General features: G+C 43.2%; 1 protein-coding gene across 8 annotated transcripts in view; it reads left to right on the forward strand.

The window, feature by feature from the left end:
* Positions 1-27,764, forward strand: part of LOC129814051 (catenin delta-2-like) — a 156,957-nt gene that overhangs the window by 40,625 nt on the left and 88,568 nt on the right. For 7 of the 8 annotated variants that reach the window (XM_055866816.1, XM_055866820.1, XM_055866819.1 and 4 more), the window contains one exon: positions 5,291-5,403. In XM_055866816.1, coding sequence (XP_055722791.1) covers positions 5,291-5,403 — 113 coding nt within the window. Of the gene's footprint in view, positions 1-286; positions 1,159-5,290; positions 5,404-27,764 lie in introns of those variants that run through there. The other variant, XM_055866824.1, reaches the window with a different exon arrangement.

Here is a 27,764-nt window from a genome sequence, read left to right on the forward strand (position 1 = left end):
TGACTTCAGAAAAGTGGCCAACGTTTCTCAAATCTGACTCCATGTCAGGGAAATTGCTGTAGAATGGGCTCTGTTCCACTTAGAGACAAAATTTCAACTCCTATAGAAACTATAGACTGTTTTCTATCCAATAATAATAATAATATGCATATTGTACGATCAAGGATTTTGTGGGAAGCCGTTTAAAAAATTAGCCACATTAGCATAAATAGTCTAAACAGCGCCCCCATCCCCAACAGGTTAAAAGCAAACATCAAAGCAGGAAGCGCCAGTGACTGTCTATAAAAAAGTGGTCAGATGAAGAAGATGCTAAGCCACAGGACTGTTTTGCTAGCACAGACTGGAATATGTTCCTTGTTTCTTCCGATGGCATTGAGGAGTACACCACATCAGTCACTGGCTTTATCAATAAGTGTATCGAGGACGTCGTCCCCACAGTGACTGTACCTACATACCCCAACCAGAAGCCATGGATTACAGGTAACATTCTCACTGAGCTAAAGGGTAGAGCTGCCGCTTTCAAGGAGTGGGACTCTAAATAACTTCGATGCTCGCTTCGAGGCAAGTAACACTGAAACATGCATGAGACATCAGCTGTTCCGGACGATTGTGTGATCACACTCTCCGCAGCCGATGTGAGTAAGACCTTCTAACAGGTCAACATTCACAAGGCCACTGGGCCAGACGGATTACCAGGACGTATACTCCGAGCATGCGCTGACCAACTGGCAAGTGTCTTCACTGACATTTTCAATCTCTCCCTGTCTGAGTCTGTAATACCAACATGTTTCAAGCAGACCACCATAGTCCCTGTGCACAAGAACACTAAGGTAACCTGCCTAAATGACTACTGACCCATAGCACTCACATCTGTATCCATGAAATGCTTTGAAAGGCTGGTCATGGCTCACATCAACACCATTATCCCAGAAACCCACTCCAATTTGCATACCGCACCAACAGATCCACATATGATGCAATCTCTATTGCACTCCACACTGCCCTTTCTCATCTGGACAAAAGGAACACCTATGTGAGAAGGCTATTCATTGACTACAGTGTTCAACACCATAGTGCCCTCAAAGGTCATCACTAAGCTAAAGACCCTGGGACAAATGGATCCTGGACTTCCTGAAGGTCCGCCACCAGGTGGTAAGGGTAGGTAACTACACATCCACCACGCTGATCCTTAACACGGGGGCCCCTCAGGGGAGCGTGCTCAGTCCCATCATGACTCCATCACCATTATTAAGTTTGATGATAACACAACAGTGGTAGGCTTGATCACCGACAAAGATGAGACAGCCTATAGGGAGGAGGTCAAGACAGTCGTGACGGGGGCACGACAAAACCTATTCCCCCTCAGGAGACTGAAAAGATTTGGCATGGGTCCTCAGATCATCAAAAGGTTTTACAGCTGCACCATCGAGAGCATCCTGACGGGTTGCATCACTGCCTGGTATGGCAACTGCTCGGCCTCCGACCGCAAGGCACTACAGAGGGTAGTGCGTACTACCCAGTACATCACCGGGGCCAAGCTTCTTGCCGTCCAGGACCTCTATACCAAGCGGTGTCAGAGAAAGGCCCTAAAACTTGTCAAGGACTCCAGCCACCCTAGTCATAGACTGTTCTCTCTGCTACTGCAGGGCAAGCGGTACTGAAAGTGGTACTGGAGCGCCAAGTCTGGTCCATGAGGCTTTAAAACAGCTTCACCCCTCAAGCCATAAGACTCCTGAACAACTAATCAAATGGCTACCCAGACTATTTGCATTGCCTCCACCCCCCCTTCACTGCTGCTACTCTCTGTCATTATCTATGCATAGCCACTTTAATAACTTTAATAATAATTTTATAATTATAACTACCTACATGTACATAATTACCTCAATTATCTCGACACCGATGCCCCCCGCACATTGACACATTGACTCTGTACCGGTACCCCATGTATATAGCCCCGCTATTGTTATTTACTGCTGCTATTTTATTATTTGTTATTCTTAACTCTTACTTTTTTTAGGGATTTTCTTAAAACTGCATTGTTGGTTAAGGGCATGTAAGTAAGCATTTCACTGTAAGGTTTACACCTGTTGTATTCGGCGCATGTGACAAATAAAATTGTATTTGATTTTGATTCATCTGGTCAGTCTATGTCATGGAAATAGCAGGTGTTCCTAATGTTTTGTGCACTCATTGTTTATCACATTTAAATTTTATTAAGAATTTTCAACCTTGAAATTGCATCTAACCTTTATGTATAACCTTTAAATGTTTCCTGTGCTTCAGTCTTTTAAGCGCAGACTATTTTCACACATGGTTTGTTTGGCGGCACCTTTACTGGGGTAGTAACTCTTTAAAATAATGGGATGTATTCAGATATGTGTTTCCTTACCTCGTAAGCAGTGGTCTTTGGCGGTTTTCTTTTGCAAGGGTGGAGACTTTGCAAACCGGAATTCCCAATTCAGCTGACCAAATTAAGCAAGATTTTAATTCTGGGTTAACCAAGATTAGACTGCTCTAAGGAGTGACTGCAATCCACACTTTGGTTTTTGTAGAAAAGTCACTGCCAAGAAACGCTTATGTTAGCATTTTCTGACTAAAAATGTTCTTTTTCTCAGCATAGAGAGTGTCTGAAGTTACACATCACACTACTACTACAACAGTGTGACTGTTTTTGTCAATATATTTTCTCCTCTATTGTGTGCTTATTGTTTAACCATTGATATGTTCTCGGTCATTTTGAGGCATCAGGTACTGCCTACCAAGGTACTGTCTACCAATTTATTTTTGTGAGAAATTACACCTGTCACTCAAAACATTTCTAAAGTATTTATAAATTATATATAGCCCACACTTTAGATGAGGCCAAGCAAAAATACTTAACTAATGATTAATAAATGGTTTTATGGATGATCTTATGAATCATTATGAAATACTTTAAAAGTTGTTTATAAATGTATGAATAACTAGGTTACTAACATTTACAGATGTTGGAGTAATGATACATTATGAATAAACTATTTACTAAGCCATTATAAATGCTTTATTACGTGAAGTTATTATAAAGTGCTACCCAAGTTTCAAAATTTATTCGCCACGTGCACAGAATACAATAGGTGTAAAACAGTACAGTGAAATTCTTATCTTGAGAGCTCTTTCCAACAATTTCATTTTTATTTTATTTTACCTTTATTTAACTAGGAAAGTCAGTTAAGAACGAATTCTTATTTTCAATGACGGCCTAGGAACAGTGGGTTGTTCAGGGGCAGAATGACTGATTTTTTACCTTGTCAGCTCGGGGATTCGATCTTGCAAACTTTCCCTTACTAGTCAAACGCTCTAACCACTAGGCTACAATGTGGTGATAATAATAATAATATAGATAATAATAGAAAATTGAATAAAAAGTACAATTAAAACCAACAAAAGAATTAAGATGTGAGTTAGAAACATGACAATTCAAGTATATAAAGGTTAGTGCCAGTACCTTATTCAATGTACAGAGGTACTGATGTGGTTGAGGTGGGTTTATACATATAAAGTGATTGGTAGTAGGATATATATAAATATTTAGGGTAATGTATTAATGGTAATGTACATGTAAACAGGAGTAATAGTGACCAGTAGAGGATAAATAGATAAATACTAATAGTAATGGCAATCAATAATCAATGGACAACAGTTTAATGGAGTAATACATCTAATCAGTAATCAAATTAGCAGCAGCGAAGGGCCTCCCAGATGGCGCAGTGGTCTAGGGCACTGCATCGCAGTGCTAACTGCGCCACCAGAGTCTCTGGGTTCGCGCCCAGGCTCTATCGCGACCGGGAGGTCTGTGGGGCGACGCACAATTGGGCTAGCGTCGTCCAGGTTAGGGAGGGTTTGGCCGGTAGGGATATCCTTGTCTCATCGTGCTCCAGCGACTCCTGTAGCGGGCCGGGCGCAGTACGCGCTAACCAAGGGGGCCAGGTGCACTGTGTTTCCTCCGACACATTGGTGCGGCTGGCTTCCGGGTTGGAGGCGCGCTGTGTTAAGAAGCAGTGGTTGGGTTGTGCTTCGGAGGACGCGTGGCTTTCGACCTTCGTCTCTCCTGAGCCAGTATGGGAGTTGTAGCGATGAAACAAGATAGTAATTACTAGCGATTGGATACCATGAAAATTGGGGAGAAAAGGGGATAAAATTTAAATAAAATAAAATAATAATAATTTAAAAAATAATTAGCAGCAGCGTAGGTTGTGTCTGAGTGGGTAGAGACCTGTGGATGGACATAGAGTCGGTGTGGATAGTCTGTGGGAGAGGGAGAGCAGTAGTCATTAGCCATTTAACAGTCTTATTGCCAGGGGATAGAAGCTGTTTAGGAGTCTATTGGTCTGATCCTTGATGCACTGGTACCGCCTGCTGGACAGGAGCATGGAGAACAGTCCATGTCTCAGGTGGCTGCAGTCTTTGGCAATTTGTTGGGTCTTTCTCAGACACCACCTGACATATACAGATGTAGGATCTTAATTTTATCACTTTTTTGTTGCTGAGAATTTTCCTGCATGGCAGGAAATGCAAACTTGTAGTGTATTTGAGTTTTAAAGGTTTCTAACGTTTATAATTTCCACTTTGAAATGTCAGACTTGGTTTGCCCTAACAAAAAATGTATTAACCCCTACAAAATGTCCATGAATTATAATCCACATAATAATTCACATTTCCTGCTGCAGCGAACTGGCTCAAATTAAGATCCTACATCTGTATGTCCTGGATGGCTTGGAGCTCACCCCCAGTGATGCGATGTGCCATTGGCACCACCCTCTGTAGGGCCTTCCGGTCGCGGGTGGTGCGGTTGCCATACCAGATGGTGTAACAACCAGTCAGGATGCTCTCAAGGGTGCAGCTATATATTTCCCCTTCCCCACTGTTTCCTGTAGTCTACAATCAGCTCCTTGGTCTTGCTGACGTTGTGGGAGAGGTTGTTGTCCTGGCACCACACTGCCAGTTCTTTGACCTCCTCCCTACCACCGTTGTGTTGTCAGCAAACTTGATGATGGAGTTGGAGTCGTGCGTGTCCAGACAGTTGTGGGTAAATGGGGAGTACAGGAGGGGGCTAAGCACACACCCCTGAGGGACCCCAGTGTTGAGGGTGAGCGTGGTTAGGCTACAATAACTGGATGTTTTGAAGCATTTGAATTGTCACAATCCTCATAAGAACAATTTGAGAATGATTCATGAATACAGTAAGCTAGATCCTTTGTGGCACAATATAGATAGGCTTACTGACAATAACTTTTTCATTTCTTTACAGGAGCTGCAATTTGAGCGACTGACTCGAGAACTGGAAGCCGAGCGGCAGATTGTCGCCACCCAACTGGAGCGATGCAAGCTAGGATCTGAGACAGGCAGCATGAGTAGCATCAGGTGTGTTTAGTAGAGTGGCACCACATGCTCACTCTCACTCTTTCTTTCTTTTTTTCTTTCTTTCTGTCCTCTATGATGCAAGCCTGCCCCCCCTATCCTCTCCCCTAACTGTTTTCATCAGGAGTTTCAGTGGATTGGCTCTACCTCAAATAGGGGGTGCTTATATTTGTCATGTTTCACATTTGTTTTTTGCATATCCCAACTTCCCCTGAGACACCCTCGGAGAATGGAGTCACGGCCAGGGATCAGCCATTATTGACGGCGACCCTGGAGCAATTAGGGTTAAGTGTCTTGCTCAAGGGCAGATGGACATATTTTTCACCTTGTCTGCTCTGCGATTCAAACTAGCAACCTTTAGAGCTCAAACCACTAGGCTACCTGCCGCTCCCAGATCCCCTACCTGTCTGTTGCATTAGCTGTGCTCAGTTAGCTGAAAACTATTTTGTAGCTTTTCCATAAGAGACAGACAGTACTTCGAACAATACGGAGGCCAGCATTGATGTTGCTGAAAACCTGGGTAGAGATATGAAATGAACAGCCAGATTTTGTGGTTTTTATTTTATTTCACCTTTATTTAACCAGGTAGGCCAGTTGAGAACAAGTTCTCATTTACAACTGCAACCTGGTCAAGATAAAGTGAAACAGTGCAACAAAAACAACAACACAGTTACACATAAACAAATGTACAGTCAATAACACAATACAATGTAGAAGAGTAGGCAGGTAAGGCAATACTTAGGCCAAAGAGGTGAAATAATTACAATTTAGCATTAACACTGGAGTGATAGATGTGCAGGTGATGATGTGCAAGTAGATGATGATGTGCAAGTGTTGCCAGATTCCAGTGAGAAAAATGCTGTTCACTTTGGAGAAAAGAAAACATATTCAAGTTGTTTTACCCCTATCCCACCAATATCACATCTTTCCAATCTCAGAATAATAAAGACACCACTGGGCGAAAAGGGTCAATATCAGGGGATATGTTTATCTTTATATTCCCGGGTATCTGACATTTTATTAGATATAAGGCGTAGACATCCTCCAGATACCTATGTCCTTCATTTCATATATGGAGCTAGGATACTCTACGTAATGGAACAGTTTCTATGTCCAATCCAGACCTCAGAAATCTCCCTGCTACCGTATGAGTCCAGGGAGATATCTGAGTTGAGATCTCCCCAAGACACGCACCTGAAGCGCGTGCACCCACTTACATACTTGTTGAATATTTTAACTCCGGAAAGGGTATGTGTCAACATGCCTTTATAGTTAGGCATGAACGAGTCCGCATACTTTCAGAAATGTATCATATCTGTCATTACCTGAGCATTTATGGATCCATATTGTTTTTATTTTATTAACCATTTCAGTAGATATCCTTATATGATAGTTAATATTTATCTCATGAATATTTAATATTCATCTGGACATTGACTCATGATCAATGTCCAGCGCACAAATTATTTGACCTGTTCAGGCGCCGAGAATCATTGTGCTCTTCACATGAAGACGGCATATCTGAGCATTGATACCATATTCAGTAGTAGGCTACAAGGCACGAAAAGGCAAACATCTTCATATTTAATCCAAAGTACATCTCTGCTATTTCTGTTTATCCAGAGCTCCATTTACTACACGTTTCCTGTAAAGATGCAAACGTAGATCAACCTTTGCTAAAAATGTATTTTGTTTATTTAACAGAAAATAAAAGTTGCACACCCTCAATACCCCTGCCTGCTCTGTGTGTTATGGATGCGATGGGTGCAGATTGGGTTGTCAGCGGTGCCGGTGGCAGTCCTTCGCAGTTCAGACCAAACATGGTGGTAGTGTTGGTCTGTGATCCACTCCAAACTGCCAATGCAAAAATCATTAATCAAAATTGTGTCAATATTGCAAGAAAATATTGTAATTTCACATAAGCATACAACAAGGTAGAAACTCTACCTGCTCCATTCATGATGAGAAAACTAGCTAACTGGAACAAGCTAGCTAGCTAAGTTGCTAGCTAAGTTAGTTAGCTAGCTATCTTATATTAACCAGTAATACAATAAGTCTAAACATTTTGAATAGTTTAGCTAGTGTCTGAAATAATTATATGGATTTAATATTTGTCAAATTATTGAGCATGTCCTCAAAACTAAAATAAGCATCAGAAATTCTCCTTATTTAGCATATCAAAAAGCATATCAAGATCCTGATATGGGCCTCAGTCAAGATCATATGCATTGTATGTGCTGAGAAACTATACTATGTAGTGCTACTGTCAGTATTTGTCATCAAATAGAGAAAATAGGATGTCACATATCTCAGGATATTGAATGAGTCCATATATATCCTGAGATATGTGACATACTATTTTCTCTCAACATGTTGACAAATACTAATGGTATACATTACATATCTGTGTTTTTTCAACACATTCAAGATATTAAGCTATATTGATTCCAGATAGGCTTCTCTTGGCTGAGGTCCATATCCGGATCTTAATATGCTTTTTGATATACTGAAAAAAAGGACATTTTCTGATGCATTTCTGAGTTTTCAGCACACGCTCAATAATTTGACAAAAGATGAAATCCATATTTTTCTTTCATGCGCAAATCATTTTTGGATTCCCTTAGTATAAGAAATGTCCATGTGTGATATTCTGAGAAATCCCAATATCATATATGTCTAAAAGACACATCTGGATTCAGAATTTGTCAGTATATGGTGCATTCCACAAACCTCAAAATATGCATTGGAAATGGTCTGTATTCTCTAGAATATCAAAAACGTGTCATGTAAAGATCTCGCCTGATATGAGCCCTTTTTATAAAATCACTGATTCTGATTTCCAATTAACCAATCTTAAGCACTAAACCAGGGGTGTTAAACTCATTTTGCCCCTCGCCTTCAACGAGGTCTGGAGGGCCTCACTGAAAATTGGTTATATTTCCTCGCAGTCAAAATTTGCAAAATATAGTCTTCTATCCATCTTTTTAAAAATGTTTGATGCTCCCTGACTGTCTAGCTTTCTTTTCTGTGATTATAAGTGAGCTGGACACAGTTAAGAAACTGTATGAATGTAGGTCCATTATTATTTCTACAACTTTTTGATTAGGTTTAGGTTATTTTTTATTAAATTGAGTTTGTTTTCCCCCTCAAAATCCCTGACTGTCTAGCTTTCATTTTGGTGATTATTAGCGAGTTGGACACAGTCAAGAAACTCTCTCCACATAATCCTTTTTAATAGAATCAGCAGTGGAAAATGTTGTGTGGGATTTATGAAAGTCTGTCTAATCAGAAAACCATATGTTACTTCATAAGTTAACTCAAACCAAGAGAGTCAGACACCTGCAGATCCAAAGAAACTCAAAAGTCTCTCATCCACAGTATTATTACACCAGCCTGCTTGCTGTTGCTGGGTCTGAAGACTTGAGTGAGATTCACAGGCCTCACATTGTTAGTTTACTAACTGGGTTGAGTAAGGCATATCTATGACATTTTATTCTGTCAAGACAGGACAATAAGGCACCCCAAAGCGTCTACATTTGTGGTTAGTGTCCATTTAGCTTGAGTTGTTCTCAGAAAATGTTGGTGAGCTTGACTGAACTGAGGAGCCAGTGTGTTTGTCTTTGTTTGAGTGTGATGCAGTGGGCCTATTTCCCATGGCACTTCATCCAGACACTTTTATCACTTTTTTCCACCTGCAGTCAATCCATTAGGCAAGCTCGTACCCACAGTTAACTCTTATACAAGACTTCCAAAAACAGATTCTTTCTCCCCTCATTTCCCATTCAGAAATTGATTACAGTTGACTGAAATATTACGGTTGATTTGACTGACCTTTAAAAACATTCCCCCTTACATCATGACAGCTCATCTCCTCAGACCGCGTATATCATTAAGATGGGTTGTTCCCAAGTTTTTCAAATGGATAGTTGAGGGGAGACTAATTTACCTGTCAGAAAGGTTTGATGCAAAAAAAAGAGGATGCAAATTGATTTTCTTGCTGAATCAGTGTTGTATGAAGCTTGAATGACATTCCCTGCTCCTCCTCCACTGAACCTGAGCGTTGTGTCCCTGAGGTAACTGAAGGTCACGGTGAAGGTCAGGGTGGGGTCAGTAATGGGGGAGCTGTTCTCTCCTCTGACAGACAGGAGATCAGATCCCACTTATCCCTCTGATCATTTATTCATGGAAGACCACACCAGCCAGGCCTATGGGTTAGCAAATAAAGAATCCAATAATGGATTCTACTTGTCAATATCTGTGTGTCTATGTTTTACGTGACCTGAGGTGGTGTCTGTGAGCTGCCAATCAAGTATGTGATCTGATTAAATCTTTTATGACTGGTTTCTTATTCAACATTTATGAATCAGACTTTCAATATGCATCTGTGTTTTACTGTGATTGAAATAATCAAAATCCCAGAGGAAATGTGTCACAGAACCTGAAAGCACAGTGAAAAACAATTGCCTGGGGTCACCATCTTCTTTATGCTTAATGCACTCTACACACTGCTATATTTAATCATGTGTCCTAAATATTTCACATCACATCCACTTCAATGAATAAAATAGACAATTGCAGCTCTGACATTCCATCATGCACACCTCTTTTTCTCCCATATTTGCCTCAGCACAAATTATGGATAGACCGTTCCCTGGGGCCAAGTCTGGTCTAGTTCATTGCGGTGGCTATGTTTGTCCTGTATCTTCAGGAATTCAGGTGGACAGCATTGTGCTAAACAGAGAGCCCTTGCTCATAGGACTGCAGCCGGCTTATCTAATAGTCCAACAGGGGCTCCTGTAGGAAGAGCCCAGGTGTCTCCCCCAAACAGATGCTGCTTGTGGTAAGGTGGTGCTTCTTTGCTCCGTTCAGGCCGGAGCGAGCCACTTCCCAGGGCGTGGGTTTGTCTGCCTCCTAAATGCTGTCTGTCGGGCACAGTGAGGACGTATTAAGCAAAAGCTGTCAGAGCGTTTGCCTGCCAGCTTAGTCTCTCCTAGCCTGTGGCTTTAGCACATTCTACAGAATGAAATGCACTGGTCTGTGTCCCAAATGGCACCATATTCACTTTAAAGTGCATTACTTTTTTACCAGAGCCCTATGGGCCCTGGTTTAAAGTAGTACACTATATAGGAAATAGGCTTTTTAGGATGCATCCTGAGAGTGAGAGACATTATGGTGCGTGTGTGGTATTGGGCTCTTTGTTGCTTTCAATGTCATCATGTTGGAATTTTGACAACTGACACGGTTTGATATGGAAATGTGTAAAACTGGGATTGGGATCATGAAATGCATGTTTCACAACAGTTTCAGAATCAACATAACAGCAGGACAATGGTATTGCAATTGCCACAATAGATCTCTGTTGTTCTGCATCAAACTGCAGATTGATAGTGCACTTATGGTGTATTGAAAATCCTGCATGAAATATTGGGCTGTTGTCTTACATTTAAATAAAAAATATATATAAGGACATTTGGAGTCCCCCCCTCCTGTTAAATTACATCATATGAAATTCTAGTATAAGTCTTCTAAATGCCATGCTCACAATGTACTGGCAACTTTATCCTCTGATGAAACATTGCTGGATTTTATTAAAGGGCACCCAACGGCAATGGCTTTGAATCGTGAATACAGTTCAGGTGAATGGACTGGATGGCATTATATTTTCATCCAAACATTTAAAAAAAAGTTGATTTGACATGACAAAGGACTGTATGGAATCAAGGATCACACTGTGATCAATTTCAGTTCATATTTCTGCATGACGCTATAAGGGAATGGTCTCGATAATGGATGCTACTCACCCCCTACTCCCCCAGTCTCTCTTTTTTTCTCTCTCTATCCATTGACTCTGTTTATTCTCCTCACAAAGCCATCACCTGTATTCTAAATGACAGCATCTGATACGATCCATAAGGTCTTCTTTGTTGATCTAAACAAGTGGCAAGGTTAAAGACTTCTTGCAGTTGAAGGCAATGGAATGAATTCCTGGAGTAATAAGCCTTTTAAACCCTCCCGCCCCCCACCCTTCCATCCCCCGTCTGCTGTCTACCCTGGAGTGCCCCAGACAGACCCTGTCTGATTGTAAAGGGTATTAGGCTTATTAAGGCTGTCTGGGTGTCTGAATGACTCATACTAACTGCCTTCCCTGTACAGTAGGGAAAGACGGAGCGTATTGATTCGCCTGCCAATCCGTCATGCCAAAGCAGTGATGAAAGCTTCCAAGCTACCCCCAGTCTGACTGACGGTCAAGGCTTTCGCTGAATGACTCCAGCTTAACTCTGTAGACCGACCTTGTTGACAGAAATACTCTAGATCCAGCATCCAGGACGACAATAGTCTTACTGTAACCCTGAGACTAGAACCGTCAGGCTAGCTGGAACTGACAAACACACTACAGAAACAGATGAAGTTGGGTTTGGTTGGGATTAGCAAATAAAAAAGAGACGAGACAAATGGTGTATTGTGTCTCTATGAATCCAGAATAACCCAGTCGGTTGCTGCTCTGCTCTTCCCTCCAACATGTAATGCATCATCACCATGGCTCCATGGTGCTGTTGTGGAATCCCACAGCTTTAGAGCTGGCAAGAAAAGCATTTTGGTGTACGTTTCAACTTGAAATTTCAAACATAGCAGACATACAGTTGAAGTCGGAAGTTTACATACACTTAGGTTGGAGTCATTAAAACTTGTTTTTCAACCCTCCACACATTTCTTGTTAACAAACTATAGTTTTGGCAAGTCGGTTATGACATCTACTTTGTGCATGACACAAGTAGTATTTCCAACAATTGTTTACAGACAGATTATTTCACTTAATTCACTGTTTCACAATTCCAGTGGGTCAGAAGTTTACATACACTAAGTTGACTGTGCCTTTAAACAGCTTGTAAAATGCCAAAAAATGTCATGCCTTTAGAAGCTTCTGATAGGCTTATTGACATAATTTGAGTCAATTGGAGGTGTACCTGTGGATGTATTTCAAGGCCTACCTTCAAACTCAGTGCCTCTTTGCTTGACATCATGGGAAAATCAAATGAAATTGGCCAAGACCTCAGAAAGAAAATTGTTGACCTCCACAAGTCTGGTTCATCCCTGGGAGCAATTTCCAAACACCTGAAGGTACCATGTTCATCTGTACAAACAATAGTACGCAAGTATAAACAAATCAAATCAAGTTTATTTTATATAGCACAGTACAGAAACCCAGCCTAAAACCCCAAACAGCAAGCAATGCAGGTGCAGAAGCACGGTGGCTAGGAAAAACTCCCTAGAAAGGCCAAAACCTAGAAAGAAACCTAGAGAGGAACCAGGCTATGAGGGGTGGCCAGTCGGCTGTGTCGGGTGGAGATTATAACAGAACATGGCCAAGATGTTCAAAATGTTCATAAGTGACAAGCATGGTCAAATAATAATCAGGAATAAATGTCAGTTGGCTTTTCATAGCCGATCATTAAGAGTTGAAAACAGCAGGTCTGGGACAGGTAGGGGTTCCATAACCGCAGGCAGAACAGTTGAAACTGGAATAGCAGCAAGGCCAGGTGGACTGGGGACAGCAAGGAGTCATCATGCCCGGTAGTCCTGACGTATGGTCCTAGGGCTCAGGTCCTCCGAGAGAGAGAAAGAAAGAGAGAAGGAGAGAATTAGAGAGAGCCAAGATGGGACCACGCAGCTGTCATACCGCTCAGGAAGGAGACGCATTCTGTCTCCTAGAGATGAACATACTTTGGTGCGAACAGTGCAAATCAATCCCAGAACAACAGCAAAGGACCTTGTGAAGATGCTGGAGGAAATAGGTACAAAAGTATCTATAAATAAAGGAAAACGAGTCCTATATTGATATAACCTGAAAGGCCGCTCAGCAAGGAAGAAGCCACTGCTCCAAACCGCCATTTTTTTTTTTTTAACCTTTATTTAACTAGGCAAGTCAGTTAAGAACAAATTCTTATTTTCAATGACGGCCGAGGAACAGTGGGTTAACTGCCTGTTCAGGGGCAGAACGACAGATTTGTACCTTGTCAGCTCGGGGATTTGAACTTGCAACCTTCCGGTTACTAGTCCAACGCTCTAACCACTAGGCTACGCTGCCGCCATAGAAAAGCCAGACTACGGTTTGCAACTGCAAATGGGGACAAAGATCGCACTTCTTGGGGAAATGTCCTCTGGTCTGATGAAACAAAAATATAACTGTTTGCCATAATGACCATCGTTGTGTTTGGAGGAAAAAGTGTTTGGAGGCTTGCAAGCCGAAGAACACCATCCCAACCGTGAAGCACGGGGGTGGCAGCATCATGTTGTGGGGTGCTTTGATGCAGGAGGGACTGGTGCACTTCACAAAATAGATGGCATCATGAGATAGAAAAATTATGTGGATATATTGAAGCAACATCTCAAGACATCAGTCAGGAAGTTAAAGCTTGGTCGCAAATGGGTTTTCCAAATGGACAATGACCCCAAGCATACTTCCAAAGTTGTAGCAAAATGGCTTAAGGACAACCAAGTCAAGGTATTGGCGTGGCCATCACAAAGCCCTGACCTCAATCCTATAGAAAATGTGTGGGCAGGACTGAAAAAGCATGTGCAAGCAAGGAGGGAGGCCTAGAAACCCGACTCCGTTACACCAGTTCTGTCAGTAGGAATGGGCCAAAATTCACCCAACTTTTTGTGGGAAGCTTGTGGAAGGCTCCCCGAAAAGTTTGAAGGCAACGCTACCAAATACTAATTGAGTGTATGTAAACTTCTGACCCACTGGGTATGTGATGAAAGAAAAGCTGAAATAAATCATTCTCTACTATTATTCTGACATTTCACATTCTTAAAATATAGTGGTGATCCTAAATATAGTGGTGATAACTAATTTTTACTGGAATTAAATGTCAGGAATTGTGAAAAACTGAGTTTAAATGTATTTGGCTAAGACTTCAACTGTATCTAAATCAGTTGGTCGAGACACTACCATCTTGGATCTGATTCTCTCACTGAGCCATCCTAAATATATCCCTGGACGTAAGCCACTCAATAATACAGGTTGGCCGTTGCCCATCACTACTGATAACGAATATGTCCTAGATCTCTTAATGGAGCAAAGAGTTATGGCCCAAAACCATCTGACAGCTTAGCCTCCTTCCATGTGTCTGCCAGGGCCAACTAGAGAGACTTTCCCTCTCTGCCCGGGAACCAGGGGTCTGTCTGTCACAGCAGACTCAGCCAAGTGGAGGGGTCGTGGCTCAGTAGGATGCGAATCTCATGGTGAAAACCAACATGGGTTTTCTCTTCTGATTCAGGCTCAGTTCTTCTTGGACCATTATCAATAAAGAAGGTCCAATTTGGCAGGATATGAATTCATTTTCCCCAATTTAAAGGTTCACAGGAGGCAATTTGGTCGGACCTCCTACCGTTCGTCATACAGGGCCTCTAATCATCAACCTCCTCTTCAATGGGAGTTATAAATGGCGGTGCCTGGAGTATGTGACATAGACACGCAGGCCAAGTCGTCATGTCTCAAAACTAATTGACCTGGGCGCACTGACAGTTAGGTGTCTTCCATGTTAACATTAGGATAATAGAAACCCTTTCAACCTGACAGTGAATCAAACAGCAGGAACACAGACAGCTCCCTAACAAAGGAAAATGGGATTTACTGAAGCTAATGAGGGGAGACCAATAGCTGAAATCCAATTTCAGTGAAAGTGTAGAAGAAAGAAAATGGTCAAACTTCCAACAGAGGTAGGCTTAGGTTTCCCACACCATAATGCTGTATCCTATTCCAATGAATCATAATGCCTAAGTCAGACCATGTGTGTTTCTGAGACATGAGCGAGGCTACTGTAGCATCTAGGATATTACAATCAACATGAACATTATCCAAAACCTGGCCTATGAGCTTCGTAGAACCTATTATTGCTAATATCCAAAGCCTGTGTGACATGACGTTTTGTTAGTTTTGGCTGTTGAAATAAAGGATTGAGCACCAAATCAGAGATCTCATATTGCACCGTATTCCCTATATACTGAACTACCCTGTGAAAGGTAGTGCACTACATAGGGAATAGGGTGCTATTTGGGATACAGACAGGGTGTTTTATCTGTGCGGTTAACAAATAATTAAGAGTCATTATGCCAGTCCAGGGATGTGCCTGGCTACTTTCCCCCCTCCCTCACAGGAGCTGCCTAGCAAACCTTCACTGTAATGAAGCTTCCCTCTCCCTTGACTCAGCAGATTTCCCCACTCTAAAGTTGATCTGTTTCTCCTGGGATTTAAATTAGGGAGAATTCATTTCCATCAGGGCTATTTACCTCTTCTCACAGTCACAGACCAAGCTTCTCACTCGTGTTTTTCCACCTATTATTTCAATGCACTAATGCACACTAGGGATACAGACGCCATTGTGCCCAGTCCTGATAGGAGGGCACAATGGGAGGTATGATGAGCATGATCTCTCGCTCGCCCACTCCTGTAATGGACGCTGGGGGTGTCTCAGTTCTTTTAGCGGATGAGTGCCTTTGGGATGTACTCATTCATGACATGGAATCCCTCTCACATCATGACACTGACCCCACCAGTGCAGTGCAGCGCCCATTGAGTGGATGTTACTTTGAGTGGGGGGAACTAAGTGATTAGGTAAAACCATACCCCTCTCTCAAGCATCTTAACAATCCTCTCACTGGTGGCAACATGCTCTCTGATCAAATGAGAGGGGCAACCACACCTGCAAAAATAGATACCCTAACAATTTAGTTCAACACAATGTTATGTATTTAGCTACTCTGCTATTTCTATCTAATCACATAATTTTGAACTCTATGCCCACTGCCACCACTAGATGTTACTAGGTGAAAGTAGGTCCCCTCTCTATCCCCCATTCTATCCTATAAAAAGGTAGGCTATATGAGAAGTGCTATACTTTTTTATAGGATAGAGTGGGGGACTACTTTGTACTACATTTGTCCACTCCAGTCAGTGAGTAACTAGCTACTCCATATTTATAGGGTACATAGTTTGGGACTAGTTTGTACTAGATTTGACATCTCCAGTCTCCAGTCAGTGTCTAGCTCCACTACTCCAAATTGGCGTGTCCCTCTCTCTCTGTCCTCTGTGTGGGCCTGCCACTGTGACCCCCAGCATTGTGTGGCCCTACTCTCCTCGGCTCTCCTCTTTCCTTTCACATTCATCTGAAGAGAACAATGGATGTCTCCCTGCCTCTGTTATATACACTGTCACAGCCTCTCACACATCATGGGGGCAGTGGCTGGGAAGTGGAATACTACTCCTCCTCACTGCTCCAGCACAGTATCCATTTTTTTAATGTTTGATCAAGATCTGCCTTGAAGGTGAGTTGCGGTGTCCAAATGCCAGACGTAACACAAGGCACATTGCAATATTAATGGTCTCATCTGTACTGTATTTGCACAGAAAAAAATAGGAAAGCTTCTGATGAGCCCTCGTGCCATGAACGATGTGCATGTTGAGTACCAGTCAAAAGTTGGGACAGACCGACTCATTCAAGGTTTTATTTTTAATTTTTACTATTTTCTACATTGTAGAATAATAGTGAAGATATCAAAACTATGAAATAACACATATGGAATCATGTAGTAACCAAAAAAAAAGTTAAACAAGTATAAATATATTTTAGATTCTTCAAAGTAGCCACCTTTGCCTTGACAGCTTTGCACACTCTTTGTCACGATCGTCAATGGGAGAGAGTGAGGACCAAAATGCAGCGTGTGGAAAATACATCTTCTTTATTCAGAAGAGAGAAAACACAAAACAAACACTATACATAAACTGAAAACAAAACGACCGTGAAGCTACAAACGTTAGTGCACAGACAAGCAACAAACGTTCAACATAGACAATTACCCACAAATGCATGATGCCCATGGCTGCCTTAAATATGTCTCCCAATCAGAGACAAATGAAAGACATTTGTCTCTGATTGAGAACCACTCAGGCAACCATAGACATACCTAGACACATTCACTCAACCATAGACATACTTAGAAACATTCACTCAACACAAACTCATACACTACACCCAACACCCCCTTTACCATATAACCACCCAAAACGACAAAACACAAACATTCCCCATGTCACACCCTGACCTAATTAAAATAATAAAGAAAACAAAGAATACTAAGGCCAGGGCGTGACAGTACCCCACCCAAAAGGTGCGGACTCCGGCCGCAAAACCTTACACATAAAGGGAGGGTCCGGGGTGGGCCTTAACCTGTTGGGGATGGGGGCGCTGTTTAGACTATTTATGCTAATGTGGCTAATTTTTTAAACGGCTTCCCACAAAATCCTTGATCGTACAATATGCATATTATTATTATTATTGGATAGAAAACAGTCTATAGTTTCTATAGGAGTTGAAATTTTGTCTCTAAGTGGAACAGAGCCCATTCTACAGCAATTTCCCTGACATGGAGTCAGATTTGAGAAACGTTGGCCACTTTTCTGAAGTCATTTAAAAGGGCACTGTCGTTGCTATGACTATACGGACACTTCTTACGTCTTCCCCTGGATGCCTTTACGTGATGACGATTCCAACGGGCTCGATTGCTCGTTCACAGGCCCTACAAATGAAAAAAACCTTTAGCTAGCAAGTCTTTTCTTGCTGCGTAACGCGCGTGGAAGACACCGACCCTCTCCTGTTCCAAGCGTTAGTTTAGCCTGTTATATTTCTCCGGTCATCTTTTCACTCGTTATAGGAGTTACAAACATCACAAAGTAGTTAATTTAAAGCGTTTTATAGCAATTTATATCCGTTTAGTGCGATTTTGGGACATTTATTTTTGCAACGATGTGAAAAGTTGGGCACGCTTTTCAGTTCATCCCGAACGTAGTTGACATTTCCACATGGCAAGAGGACAGCTTTCCACCAAAAGACGATTTCTCCCAAGAAAGGATCCTTTGCCCAAGATACTGATGGAAGAACAGCTCAAGGTAGGACATTTTTATTATGATAAATCGTGTTTCTGTCGAAACATTTTAGTGGCTTAGGACGCCATGTTTTTTGACGTAGCTTCGCTTGGCGCAAACTGTATTGAAAAGTAAGGATAAATTAAAAAATGTAATAACGCAATTGTATTAAGAATTAAATTGTCTATCAATCCCTGTCCACCCTATATTTTTTAGTCACGTTTATGAGTATTTATGTATAAGAGTAGATCACTGTCTAAGTGGCGCAAGGACGTTTTCTTTACCAGCTTGTCTACATTTCACATTGTCTAACCATGATTTTGGTGGCTAAATATAAACATTTTCGATCAAACTGTATATGCATGTTGTAATGTGATGTTACAGGAGTGTCATCGGAAGAATTCTGAGAAGGTTAGTGAAAAAATTAATATCTTTTGGCGATGTTGACTTTTATCGCTCACTTTGGCTAGAATCAATGCTGGGCTGCTAATTGCTATGTGCTAAGCTAATATAACGATTTATTGTGTTTTCGCTGTAAGACACTTAGAAAATCTGAAATATTGTCTGTATTCACAGGATCTTTGTCTTTCGATTCGTGTATGCTGTGTATTTTTACGAAATGTTTGATGATTAGTAGTTAGGTAAACACGTTGCTCATTGTAATTATTCTAGTCCATTTGTGATGGTGGGTGCAATTGTAAACTATGCCATATACCTGAAATATGCACTTTTTTCTAACAAAACCTATCCCATACCATAAATATGTTATCAGACTGTCATCTAATGAGTTTTTTTGTTGGTTAGGGGCTATAAATATCTTAGTTTAGCCGAATTGGTGATGGCTACTGGTGTTGGTGGACAAATAAAAGATGGTGGATTATGCTAATGTGTTTTTAGGTAATAGATGTACATCTTTACATATTGTGTCTTCCCTGTAAAACATTTTAAAAATCGGAAATGTTGACTGGATTCATAAGATCTGTGTCTTTCATTAGCTGTATTGGACTTTAATGTGTGAAAGTTAAATATTTTAAAAAAATATTTTTTTTGAATTTCGCGGCACTGGTTTTTCAGTGGGGGGGGGGGGGGGTGCCGCTAGCGCCACGCTGATCCTAGACAGGTTAATATGGCGGCGGCTCGGGTGCGGGACATGACCCCCACTCCACCATTGTCAATATCCGCTTCGGTGTCTCTGGTAGATCCTGGCTGACTGGCGGCTCTGGAAGATCCTGGCTGGCTGGCGGCTTTGGAAGATTTTGGCTGGCTGGCGACTTCGGCTGCTCATGGCTGGCTGGCGACTCCGGCTGCTCATGGCTGGCTGGCGACTCCGGCTGCTCATGGCTGGCTGGCGACTCCGGCTGCTCATGGCTGGCTGGCGACTCCGGCTGCTCATGGCTGGCTGGCGACTCCGGCTGCTCATGGCTGGCTGGCGACTCCGGCTGCTCATGGCTGGCTGGCGACTCCGGCTGCTCATGGCTGGCTGGCGACTCCGGCTGCTCATGGCTGGCTGGCGACTCCGGCTGCTCATGGCTGGCTGGCGACTCCGGCTGCTCATGGCTGGCTGGCGACTCTGGCTGCTCATGGCTGGCTGGCGGCTCTGGCTGCTCATGGCTGGCTGGCGGCTCTGGCTGCTCATGGCTGGCTGGCGGCTCTGGCTGCTCATGGCTGGCTGGCGGCTCTGGCTGCTCATGGCTCGCTGACGGCTCTGGCTGCTCATGGCTCACTGACGGCTCTGGCTGCTCATGGCTCTGGCAGATCCTGTCTGACTGGCGGCTCTGGCAGATCCTGTCTGGTTGGCGGCTCTGGCAGATCCTGTCTGGTTGGCGGCTCTGGCAGATCCTGTCTGGTTGGCGGCTCTGGCAGATCCTGTCTGGTTGGCGGCTCTGGCAGATCCTGTCTGGTTGGCGGCTCTGGCAGATCTTGTCTGGTTGGCGGGTCTGGCAGATCCTGTCTGGTTGGCGGCTCTGGCAGATCCTGTCTGGTTGGCGGCTCTGGCAGATCCTGACTGACGAATGGCTCTAGCGGCTCCTGACTGACGAACGGCTCTGACGGCTCGGGACAGACGGGCGGCTCTAATGGCTCGGGGCAGACGGATGGCTCAGATGGCGCTGGGTAGACGGATGGCTCAGATGGCGCTGGGTAGACGGATGGCTCAGATGGCGCTAGGCAGACGGATGGCTCAGATGGCGCTGGGTAGACGGATGGCTCAGATGGCGCTGGGTAGACTGATGGCTCAGATGGCGCTTGGCAGACGGGTGGCTCAGATGGCGCTTGGCAGACGGGCAGTTCAGGCACCGCTGTGCAGACGGCAGACTCTGGCCGGCTGAGGCGCACTGTAGGCCTGGTGCGTGGTGCCGGAACTGGTGTTACCGGGCTGGGGACACGCACCTTCAGGCTAGTGCGGGGAGAAGGAACAGGGCATACTGGACCCTGGAGACGCACATTAGGCCTAGTGCGTGGTGCCGGAACTGGTGGTACCGGGCTGGGGACACGCATCTCAGGGCTAGTGCGGGGAGCAGCAACAGGATGCACAGGACTCTGGAGACGCACAGGAGGCTTGGTGCGTGGTGCCGGAATTGGTGGTACCGGGCTGGAAACACGCACCATAGGGTGAGTGCGTGGAGGAGGAACAGGGCTCTGGAGACACGCTGGAAGCCTGGTGCGTGGTGTAGGCACTGGTGGAACTGGGCTGGGGCGGGGAGGTGGCGCCGGAAATACCGGACCGTGCAGGCGTACTGGCTCCCTTGAGCACCGAGCTTGCCCAACCTTACCTGGTTGAATGCTCCCCGTCGCCCGACCAGTGCGGGGAGGTGGAATAACCTGCACCGGGCTATGTAGGCGAACCGGGGATGCCATGTATGCCGGCCCTAGGAGACGCACTGGAGACCAGACGCGTTGAGCCGGCTTCATGGCACCTGGCTCAATGCCCAATCTAGCCCTACCAGTGCGGGGAGGTGGAATAACCCGCACCGGGCTATGAACACGTACAGGACACACCGTGCGCTCTACTGCGTAACACAGTGTTCGCCCGTACTCCCGCTCTCCACGGTTAGCCTGGGAAGTGGGCGCAGGTCTCCTACCTGCCCTCGGCCCACTACCTCTAAGCCACCCCCCCCAAGAAATGTTTTGGTCTGATTCACAGGCTTCCTACCGCGTCGTCGTGCTGCCTCCATTCGCCGGTATCCCTCCTCGCACTGCGCCAGAGAATCCCAGGCGGGCTCCGGCACTCGCCCTGGGTCGATCGCCCACCTGTCGATCTCCTCCCACGTAGTGTAGTCCAGATTACGCTCCCATTGCCATTCCTCCTTGCGCTGCTCCTGTTGCCGCTTATCACGCTGCTTGATCCCGCATTGGTGGGTAATTCTGTCACGATCGTCAATGGGAGAGAGTGAGGACCAAAATGCAGCGTGTGGAAAATACATCTTCTTTATTCAGAAGAGAGAAAACACAAAACAAACACTATACATAAACTGAAAACAAAACGACCGTGAAGCTACAAACGTTAGTGCACAGACAAGCAACAAACGTTCAACATAGACAATTACCCACAAATGCATGATGCCCATGGCTGCCTTAAATATGGCTCCAATCAGAGACAAATGAAAGACATCTGTCTCTGATTGAGAACCACTCAGGCAACCATAGACATACCTAGATTCACCCAACACCCCCTTTACCATATAACCACCCAAAACGACAAAACACAAACATTCCCCATGTCACACCCTGACCTAACTAAAATAATAAAGAAAACAAAGAATACTAAGGCCAGGGCGTGACACTCTTGCCATTCTCTAAGCCAGCTTCATGAGGTAGTCACCTGGAATGCATTTCAATTAACAGGTGTACCTTCTTAAAAGTTAATTTGTGGAATTTCTTTACTTCTTATTAATGCATTTGAGCCAATCAGTTGTGTTGTGACAAGTTAGGGGTGGTATACAGAAGATAGCCCTATTTGGTAAAAGACCAAGTTCATATTATGGAAAGCACAGCTCAAAAAATACAAAATAAACGACAGTCCATCATTACTTTAAGACGTGAAGGTCAGTCAATCCGGGAACTTTCAAGAACTTTGAATGTTTCTTCAAGTAGTCACAAAAAACCATGAACCACTATGATGTAACTGGCTCTCATGTAGACCACCACTGGAAAGGAAGACCCAGAGTTACCTCTGCTGCAGAGGATAAGTTCACTAGAATTACCAGCCTCAGAAATTGCAGCCCAAATAAATGCTTCAGAGTTCAAGTAACAGACACATCTCAACATCAACTGTTGAGGAGACTGCGTGAATCAGTCCTTCATGGTTGAATTGCTGCAAAGAAACCACTACTATAGTACACCAATAATAAGAAGAGACTTGCTTGGGCCAAGAAACACAAGCAATGGACATTAGACCGGTGGAAATTTGTCCTTTGTCCTGATGAGTCCAAATCTGAGATTTTTGGTTCCTACCGACATGTCTTTGTGAGACGCAGAGTAGATGAACAGATAATCTCTGTAATGTGTGGTTCCCACTGTGAAGCATGGAGGTGTGATGGTGTGGGGGTGCTTTGCTGGTGACACTGTTGGTGATTTATTTAGAAATCAAGGCACACTTAAGCAGCAATCTGCAGCGATACGCCATCTCATCTGGTTTGCACTTAGTGGGACTATCATTTGTTTTTAAACAGGACAATGACCGAACACACCTGTAAAAGCATTCCAGGTGAAGCTGGTTGAGAAAATGCCAAGCGTGTGCAAAGCTGTCATCAAGGCAAAGGGTGGCTATTTGAAGAATCTAAAATATTAAATCTATTTTAATTTTTAAAACTTTTTTGGTTAATACATGATTCCATGTGTTATTTCATAGTCTTGATGTCTTCAGTATTATTGTACAATGTAGAAAATAGTCAAATTAAAGAAATACCCTTGAATGTGTCAGGACCCGATAACGAACTCGGGTCTCCGGTGTGAGAAACAGTCACTTAGTAAACTGAGCCACTAATAGTCGGCAGAACCCAGAAGATGAGGCAGACACAGCAGTACTAGAGACGGTGGTTTAATAAAGTAAAAAGGAAAAGATCTTCAGGCAAAAAATATAAATCCACAACGTCAAAAGTAATTCCAAGAGATATCCTCCAAGACACAAGGAAAAATCCACAAAGTGGTAAGAACAGCAGGGAAAAAACAAACCTCAAAAGAATAATCAAAAATAAACAAGAACAAAACCAGAGTACCTCAAGAATATCCAACTAGAGAAACAAAAGTTCACAGCATGGCTGGGGCTGGGTGCTAACATACAAACACAGAGCAAAGAACTGAGGAACACTAAGGGTTTAAATACTTTCAAGGGAAATGAGACACAGGTGCAACTAATAACTGGAACAAGGGAAAAAACAAAAGGGTCAAAAAAGCACAATGGGGGCATCTAGTGACCAAAACTTGAACAATCCTGGCCAAATCCTGACAGAATGAGTAGGTGTGCCCAAACTTTTGACTGGCAGTGTATGTAAATTGAAAAGTATTTAGTCTGTAATGTCTAGCAGTCGCCATTGACGTTGGCTAATGGTGATCCTAATAAATCAAATCAAATCCGATGCATTCCCCCACATACATGTTGTGGGAGGGTTTGTACTGTGCACATGCATCTCTATGAAATGTAATTCAGTCTTACTGCACTGTACAGTATATTCAGTGAGGGGGGAGGGAGTCCTTGGTTGAGCATGGCGCTTACCAAAACAGCGCTGTGGGTTTGCATCCCACGGGGGACCAGTATGAAAAAAGTCTGATTGTTTTTTTTTTTAATTAACCAGGAAAAGCCCATTGAGACCCAGGTTGCGGTTCAAACTCATAAAAGACACACCCTCGTCCACTTACCCTCGCCTTATGCCCTTGGGGGAATCCCCATCACCATCTTGGAGGGCATTCCAAAGGATTAGCCAAGCAAGGGAAGTTTGCAACGTAAGCCCCTCAGCCCTCGTTTTTTGTCGAGTTTGCGAGTGTACATTTATGTTCACTTCGGAGCCTGAAACTCCCCATAATTCAATTTGGGACGATTGTACATCCGCTAAGAAAAGTCAGCCAAAAATTAAAACCTCAACGTCAATATGGAGTCAACATACAAGTGTAAGTAAAAACGAATGTAAATAAGTTAGAAATTGTGCTAGTAATGCACATGACGGTACAAACACATCTCGTAAAAGTAATGATGTTTTTGTTTGGTTAGCTTTTGGAAATTGTAGAAATAAAACATTTTCCTTCTTCAGAAGTTCCAGCTTGGCAGGCTAATGTTATGCTAATTAATTTGCTATATTAATAATTACATATTTAATGTAAGTAGACATGCAATCATAATTGACTCTAGCGCATATAAAGCACCCACAAGCTACCGGTGGCTGAAAACACAATCATAGCGGGATGAAAGAGGGACGATTTTCTGGGCAAGGGCGGGCCATTTAAAAATCATTCCTTCCTCCCTCACCCCTTGCCCTGCAAGTGTATTCTCGTCAGACGTCATGATACGTCATCAGAAGTGCCCACTTAATTTGAGGTCAGAGGGGATAGGGTGTATTTTAAGTGTTTTGACTGCAGCCCCAGAGTCTCTTTTTCAAGGGAGACCTGGCCAAGAAAGCAGCAACAATCAATACATTACAGAATTAAAACATACTTAAAGATGATCCAGCCTAAAAAAAAGCATTTACAACCCTCTGTAACAGTCTCCCATCAAAATGTTTTATTCATTCAGTGGCGCTAACATACCATGCCTCTGGTGCACAAGATGAGAAGGCAGTCTTGCTTAATACTGTAAATGTCTTGGGGTCTTTAAGTAGCAACCATCTAGCAGACCGGGTATGGTAACTGCTGGTGGTGAAGGAGACCAGACTACAGAGGTAAAGAGGGAGTTTACCCAAAAGGGCTTTGTACATGAACACATACAAATGTAGCTTTCTGTGCATATAAAATGAGGTCCAACCCACCATTTGGTACTAGGTGCAATGGTGGGTGAGTGACTTGGCATTTGTAATAAAGCACAAGGATGCATGATAAACAGAGTCCAGTCTCTGTAAGACAGAGGAGGCTGCATGCATATACAACAAGTCACCATAATCAATTACAGAGTGAAAAGTGGCCTGAACTAGCTTCTTTCTAGCCATAAGCGGGAAGCAAGCCTTATTAAGAAAATAAAACCCCAATTTCAATTCAAGCTTCCTCACAAGATTATCCATATGAACTTTAAAGGACAACTTGTCATCCAACATTATAAAAGGTATTTGTAGGATGACACTTTTTCAATGTATAAGCCACCAGATGTGACAATGCTAACCTTCTCTGTCTGAGTGCGAGCTCTGGTAAAGGTCATACATTTAGTTTTTTGTACATTCAAGACCCGTTTCAGACCTTAAAGGGATGTGTGCAGTGACTGAAAAGCAGTCTGGAGCTTTCCAACAGCCTGAATCAGAGAAGGAGCACATTAATATGACTATCATCTGCATATAGATCTAACTTTGCAGGTTGCATCCCATTTCCCAAATAATTAATAAAAATGGAAGATTTTTTTTTTTGAACCCTGGGGCACACCTCTATTAATCTCAAGAAAGCTAGACTTGTGATTGGCAGCATATACACATTGTGTTCTGTCAGAAAGATAGTTTCTTTTTATCCCATTTTCTCCCCAATTTTCGTGGTATCCAGTCGCTAGAAATTACTACCTTGTCTCATCGCTACAACTCCCGTACGGGCTCGGGAGAGACGAAGGTCGAAAGCCATGTGTCCTCCGAAGCACAACCCAACCAGCCGTACTGCTTCTTAACACAGCGCGCCTCCAACCCGGAAGCCAGCCGCACCAATGTGTCGGAGGAAACACCGTGTACCTGGCCCCCTTGGTTGGCGCGCACTGCGCCCGGCCCACCACAGGAGCCGCTGGAGCGCGATGAGACAAGGATATCCCTACCGGCCAAACCCTCCCTATCCCGGACGACGCTATGGCAATTGTGCGTCGCCCCACGGACCTCCCGGTCGCAGCCGGCTGCGACAGAGCCTGGGCGCGAACCCAGAGACTCTGGTGGCGCAGTTAGCACTGCGATGCAGTGCCCTAGACCACTGCGCCACCCAGGAGGCAGAAAGATAGTTTCTTAACCTGTCTAGGATCAGCGTGGCGCTAGCGGCACACCCCCCCCCCCCCCACTGAAAAACCAGTGCCGCGAAATTCAAAAAAAATATTTTTTTTAAATATTTAACTTTCACACATTAAAGTCCAATACAGCTAATGAAAGACACAGATCTTGTGAATCCAGTCAACATGTCCGATTTTTAAAATGTTTTACAGGGAAGACACAATATGTAAAGATGTACATCTATTACCTAAAAACACATTAGCATAATCCACCATCTTTTATTTGTCCACCAACACCAGTAGCCATCACCAATTCGGCTAAACTAAGATATTTATAGCCCCTAACCAACAAAAAAACTCATTAGATGACAGTCTGATAACATATTTATGGTATGGGATAGGTTTTGTTAGAAAAAAGTGCATATTTCAGGTAGATGGCATAGGTTACAATTGCACCCACCGTCACAAATGGAATAGAAAAACTACTTAGAGCAACGTGTTTACCTACTTACTAATCATCAAACATTTCGTAAAAATACACAGCATACACGAATCGAAAGACACAGATCCTGTGAATACAGACAATATTTCAGATTTTCTAAGTGTCTTACAGCGAAAACACAATAAATCGTTATATTAGCATAGCACATAGCACATAGCAGCCCAGCATTGATTCTAGCCAAAGTGAGCGATAAAAGTCAACATCGCCAAAAGATATTAATTTTTTCACTAACCTTCTCAGAATTCTTCCGATGACACTCCTGTAACATCATATTACACAATCCATATAGAGTTTGATCGCAAATGTTTATATTTAGCCACCAAAATCATGGTTAGACAATGTGAAATGTAGACAAGCTGGTCAGAAAATGTCCTTGCGCCACTTAGACAGTGATCTACTCTTATACATAAATACTCATAAACGTGACTAAAAAATATAGGGTGGACAGGGATTGATAGACAATTTAATTCTTAATACAATTGCGTTATTACATTTTTTAATTTATCCTTACTTTTCAATACAGTTTGCGCCAAGCGAAGCTACGTCAAAAAACATGGCGTCCTAAGCCACTAAAATGTTTCGACAGAAACACGATTTATCATAATAAAAATGTCCTACCTTGAGCTGTTCTTCCATCAGTATCTTGGGCAAAGGATCCTTTCTTGGGAGTAAACGTCTTTTGGTGGAAAGCTGTCCTCTTGCCATGTGGAAATGCCAACTGCGTTCGGGATGAACTGAAAAGCGTGCCCAACTATTCACATCGTTTCAAAAATAAATGTCCCAAAATCGCACTAAACGGATATAAATTGCTATAAAACGCTTTAAATTAACTACCTTATGATGTT

Source organism: Salvelinus fontinalis, chromosome 17 (genome assembly GCF_029448725.1).
Source record: "Salvelinus fontinalis isolate EN_2023a chromosome 17, ASM2944872v1, whole genome shotgun sequence".
In the NCBI taxonomy this organism is placed as follows: Eukaryota; Metazoa; Chordata; class Actinopteri; order Salmoniformes; family Salmonidae; genus Salvelinus; species Salvelinus fontinalis.